Here is a 5,628-nt window from a genome sequence, read left to right as displayed (position 1 = left end):
GTAATTAATAGTTTTGCCCATGTTTATTACAAGTCTCAAGGATTTTATCACCCCTTGAGTTAGCTTTTGAAATTAAATTAGATTCATCCAATTTTAATAGTTAGAATATATCCGACTCAGGCTTGGTTCAAAAGCACAAACTTCTTATCTTTGTGTTTGGTAAATTAAAATAACTATGTGCTTGTAGGACAGAAAGCAGACTAGCTGAGAATTAGCGAGAGTATAGTAGTGTAAGAATGACGATTGCATTACATTGTTTAAGCTCGGATACACGTTAAACATAGTAGTACATGAAGGCTCTAGCATCTCTTAATAAACACGTGATGAAACTAACATCCTAACAACTCTAATGAGCTAACACAATAACGAACTCATGGTAAGTACCTTGCTGACTTGGCCTAACTGTTGCTTGAGCAGCTTCCTCCTTCATAATGGAATGGTAAATGGGTTAATTTTGTTTTGCTCCCTTGATTCGACAAATAGGAGGATGATGTTCTGATTGGCAGGCATGCTTCACGTTCTTTCCTTTAAGACGAAATCAAGAAGAGGAGAAAGCAATCACGATGGAAATTTGCCAAATCCATACCTCAATACGTTATATTATGATAAGTTCGTCTTCACATTTTTACAACCGGGTATGGAAGTTGAAAGCTAATAATACAACACGGTATAACAATTAACAAAATACAAAAGCTACCAGAAAGGCAACAAAATTGCTAATGCCTCGCGTAGGTATTTTTCGTAACCCCCAAAATGACATCAGATATAGGGGCTTGAGGCAGAAGAATATAAATTCAGTTGCAGTTGCAACAAGACAGACGCAAAAGAAAGAGAAAGACAATGAAAAAAACAATGGGGAGGAGAAAACACTAATCTAGTAGCATCCAAAACTAAACCAATGGTGATAAAATGTATAATCTAGAGCTACCTCTTGTCTTTGCAGAAGAACAGAAACATGTCCTCAAGGAACATTCATTACTTGTATTGACTGAAACATGTCTGAGACAGCTATCACAAGATCCCCTGATTTGATCAAATTTCTGGCCTTAAGAAGGGAAAAGGTTTTATTGAGATTGCTCTCCATATCATCTGAGAAACTCAGACGAAACGGAATTAGGCCCCATTGGAGGTTTAGACGCCTACGCACAGATGGTGTGGTTGTGAAAGCGAATATTGGGCAGTCCGGGCGGCATCTCGATAACAGGGATGCCATGCATCCTGTCTTTGTGTACACAAAAAGTGCGTCCACCTCCAAATTATTAGCTGCACAGTAAAAAATTGATAACTATTTTTCTGGAAACCCCTCATCAAATAATGCTAAGAGTAAAGCAAACAAATAATAGACTTTCTGCATATTTTCTTCTCCATTCATATTATTGTTTTTTTTTTTAATGCATTTATCATAGCTACTCTCCAGCAGCCTATCAACGTGATTTTTAACTTGCTGATGCTAGAATTCAAATCAAAATGTTAGTCTTTAAGGCATGTCCCAAAATATAAAAGAAATAATAACTGTTTAAAAAATAGAATTATAGAAAATGCACAAACAAAATGGGGAAATAAAACAAAGCAAGCAGAAAGTCAATATTTGTTATTTGAAAATAAATTACAGACAAAAATAAGAAAATCAAATAAAGGAAGCAGAGTCAACATATGATAACCACTTACCCATCTTTGCAGCTGAATTGCAAATTTCTTCAGATATATTTTCTGAAAAAGAAGCCCCGATTGATGGATGTTCAATAGTTTCATGGTATTTTTGTTCCCTCCACCATCTTTCAATTCTCAAACTAACACTCCTTAGAACAGCCAGTGCCTTCTCAGGGTATTGGCCCATGGCTGACTCACCTGAAAGCATCAAAGCATCAGCTCCTTGCTTTACTGCTTCAGAAACATCGGCTACTTCAGCTCTTGTAGGAGTTGGGTATTCAATCATGGACTCAAGTAGTTGAGAGGCAACAATGACAGGTTTATTCAGCTGCCTGCAGAGTTCAACAATCCTCTGTTGCGCAGATGGAACCTGTTCTAAAGGGATCTGAGCACCCAAGTCTCCTCTTGCCACCATTGCAGCATCTGATGCTTGAATGATCTCCTCCAAGTTCTTCAATGAGTCAATACTTTCTATCTTTGCAATTAGAGCAACATCACTGTATCATCACATTATAGTAATATCAGCATACGGCAAAATTGAAGTGAAATCGGCAGAAAATAAAATACAAACCAGAAAGAATGAAAGGGAAAAAATCCTCAGAAAATAAAACAAGCGAGCCAATGGAAAGACAAGTGTTGTAAGTTGTAACACATAAAGGTGCATTGCATATATATGTGAAGGACGGTGCTTGTCAACGGTGAAATAATTGTAATACTACAGATTATAAGATGGTATTCCTAGTACATACCTATTGGGGGACCGTGCAGCAATATAGCTTCTAAGATGGTGAATGACTTCAGCAGACTTGACAAAAGAAATAGCAATGAAATCAACTCCCTCAGCAATACCAAAATCGATATCTAACCAATCCTGTATATGGAAAATCAGGTTGAGAATCACAAAAATGAAAAATTTATTCACATAGGATGGACAATTTTCTGAACAGAAAAGGTAGCACCATATGTTTACAATCTTGAGTCTCAACATGAATGGTTAAGGCATAAAAAATACAATAGGGTTGTTATTTTGTTCTACTGTCCATAAAGCTAACACTGTAACAGCAATGTTAAAGCAAGGGACCACTGCACAAACTATCATGACAAGTATCCTGTCAAGTTTTTATCCCATTTTATTTTGTTTCGGTGGATTATATATGTTATATGCAACGGGTTTCTATATCCCAACAAGATAATTTGAAAAGATTTGCTTACTATGCTTAGACATGGCAGCAAATATTTCATCACAAAAATAGAGTTTATACTCCATATAGACTACACTATACTATTCGCACATGAAAAGTAAACATGAAAACATGCGAAGGGTAACACGGCACCCTGGTACAAATTAGCAGCGTAAAGAAGAGCGCACCCAAGGGTGTAATGTAGGAAGCCTAACCTACGGCAAGCATACAAGGCTAAAGAAGAAAAAGTTAAATAAATTGACAACCTTAGAAGAAATTGTAGGAAGCATGGAATTCCTTTCTCGCACTAGACTCCCATTCCTCCAGAATGTTAGATTGGCTCTTGGGAGCAACAACCCAGGATCAGTACAAAGGCATTTGACATCTGGCCCTATCTTTCCAATAACCTCAAACCTCACCATACCTCCATCCACTAGAAGTTCATCCCCAACTTTGACATCTGTGCAACATTAAATTTCAGTTCAAAGTACTCAACAACATCATCAAGATTTAACAAATATAACCAGGAACATAATGAATCATAGTAAAAATAGATGTTTCATCCAGGCTGTGGAGAAATATTAACCTTCAGCAAAACCCTCATAATTTACGTTGACAGTGTGCTCTGGAAGAGTAGAATCAAAGGCTCTAACGCTGAAGGTCCAGATCTCGCCATCCTACAGTAGAGTATTCAATAAAAATGGCCAAAATCCTGAGCATGTTAACTCCTTATGGTAAACAAATTATTATGTCTAGCAGCATTTTGCATATAATACTAAGGCCGATGTTCATGTTTATATTGTCAAAGCTTTTTCAAATTCAAGATACCAAACATTACACTACAATTTTCCAGATAGTATATGGGTCATAACATAGGTCTCGAAGCAATCAGTTTTGTAATACTACTAGTAATATCCTATGGAAAATAGGGCAGCATTTTTAACAGGCATCTCGTAGGAGAAATGAATCATCACAATTCACAAAACGAACTGTTCTACCTCTAAGCCAGATGCAAAATCGAGGCTCAAACACTGAATGGCATGTGGAAGGATGAGTATTGTGAATGTGGCAGGAAAAAAACAAGTAACTGGCGCAAAGCTTATAGTTCAGAAAAGCTGGTTCCGTGTAATTTGAATAACGAAAAAAAAAAAAAAAAGAACAGAATATGTATGACAATTAAGATTTGATGCAGTATACATTCATTTTGGCCCCAAACGAGCACCACCAGTAAGATAGCTGAGACGGGTACCTCAGCTTTGGCAGAGGAAGCACCACCGAGATCACCCATGTGGATCTCGCTGCCTTCGGTATCCATCATGATGGCGACGGCGAAGCCCTTGTCGTCGTTGAGGCGCCTCACACGCTGGATCACCTCCCTGTGCCACTCCCTCGTTCCGTGGCACATGTTGATCCGCGCCACGTTCATCCCTCCGACGGCCAGCGCCTCCAGCTGCTCAAATCCACACGTGGCGGGGCCCACCGTGCACACGAGCTTGGTGCGGCGCGTGCTGCGGAAGCCGTTCTCCCTGAGCTCGGCCTCGGTGACGGCGTCCACCTCAATGGAGGTGGGGCTCCAATCCGCAGTGGAGACGTGACGGCGCGGGAGTGATGAGGTGGAGGGCCGGAGGGAGAGGGCGAAGGAATTGGGAGGTGTGGAGAAGGAAAGCTTGGAACTTGGAAGGTGCGCATGGGTATTGCCGGAGTGGGTGACGGAGGAAAAGGAGCCATTTGGGGCGGTGAAGAGTTGCAGAGACTGTGCCATGCTGCGTTGAAGAGAGATTTGGGAAAGATTGAGAAGAAGGAACTGTTGAGCTTTGAAGTTGTCGCCCTCCCCGCTCTCCGAGTTGGTTGCAAATGAATGCCAACTTGTCAAGTGAATAAGAATTGAGAAAGAGAATTAGAGAAGGGCTTTGTCACTCGGTCCTAAATTTGGTAGAAGTTATATTCGAGTTTTGAAGTAGTCTAGTTATCTAACATGTTCTTTGAATGGATTTTTTTTTAAATAAATAAAATAAATATTTTATTTATCAAAATAGGTCATTTATAGCAATTTTATAAATAAAATAAGATTGTATGTATGTCGTTTATACGCTAAACAAGATAAGACCTTTATACAACACGTGTATAAATATGATACGACCACACCGTTTTGTGTTTTATCTCGTTTACAGTATAAACGAAATACATGTAATTTTATTTCATTTATGTTATAAACAAAACAAAAAATAAGGTACATTTTTATAAAATTATTATAAATTACATATCTTAATAAATAAAATATTTATTTTATTTATTTAAAGAATTCGTTCTTTGAAATTATATTCCACAACTCACTTTAGTCTTGGAAGCATTTTTTAATTAGTAAGACGTGATTGAAAAACTAATGTAAACTTACTATTGCCACAATCGCACTAAAATAATTAGCTCATAACATTAACTCTATTTATTAACTCTGTGTCTATAAAAGTACTAATTTCTATATCTCATAAAAGATTACATGATAAATTCGTATGCCTCTTAAACACTTACTGACTGTATCGGAGTGTCTTTTATAGGTACCCACCTACTGTGTTCTTTGACGTCTGATTCTTACTCCGTTAAAGAAAAGGGGTATTATAATAGCACAAGAGACGAGTTATACCTCGAAAATTCATCCACACAAGAACAATTGGTACCATCTATGAGGACGAGTAAATTTTTATAAAGTATATACTTTATACATTCGAATTACTTCACTTTTACATATCATAATATTTCACATGTCATAATCAATCAATGAATCAATTCGAGAACAAAT

General features: G+C 37.7%; 1 protein-coding gene across 2 annotated transcripts; it reads right to left on the bottom strand.

Moving 5' to 3' along the window:
- Positions 1-226: 226 nt before the first annotated feature.
- LOC130961298 (pyruvate kinase isozyme A, chloroplastic-like) lies at positions 227-4,745 on the bottom strand. Of its 2 annotated transcripts, XM_057887078.1 has the most exons (7): positions 4,081-4,745; positions 3,418-3,508; positions 3,098-3,291; positions 2,400-2,521; positions 1,669-2,147; positions 929-1,263; positions 227-525 (listed from the first exon to the last, which is right to left on the bottom strand). In XM_057887078.1, exons 1-6 carry the CDS (start codon positions 4,591-4,593, stop codon positions 962-964), a joined length of 1,701 nt encoding a protein of 566 aa, XP_057743061.1. In that variant the 5' UTR covers positions 4,594-4,745; the 3' UTR covers positions 227-525; positions 929-961. The 2 variants fall into 2 exon arrangements, with proteins under 2 accessions (XP_057743061.1, XP_057743060.1); XM_057887077.1 differs by having other exon boundaries at positions 227-1,263.
- Between the last annotated feature and the right edge of the window lie 883 nt (positions 4,746-5,628).

This window comes from Arachis stenosperma, chromosome 2 (genome assembly GCF_014773155.1).
Source record: "Arachis stenosperma cultivar V10309 chromosome 2, arast.V10309.gnm1.PFL2, whole genome shotgun sequence".
Taxonomy (NCBI): Eukaryota; Viridiplantae; Streptophyta; class Magnoliopsida; order Fabales; family Fabaceae; genus Arachis; species Arachis stenosperma.
This window is presented reverse-complemented; position numbering and strand designations above follow the sequence as displayed.

Excerpts from the sequence above, each read along its gene's own strand:
- LOC130961298 (XM_057887077.1), bottom strand. The coding sequence starts at position 4,593 with ATGGCACAGTCTCTGCAACTCTTCACCGCCCCAAATGGCTCCTTTTCC. Across the intron at positions 2,148-2,399 it reads GCTGCACGGTCCCCCAATAG|TGATGTTGCTCTAATTGCAA; the intron begins GTATGTACTAGG and ends GTGATGATACAG. Across the intron at positions 1,264-1,668 it reads CAATTCAGCTGCAAAGATGG|CTAATAATTTGGAGGTGGAC; the intron begins GTAAGTGGTTAT and ends TTTACTGTGCAG.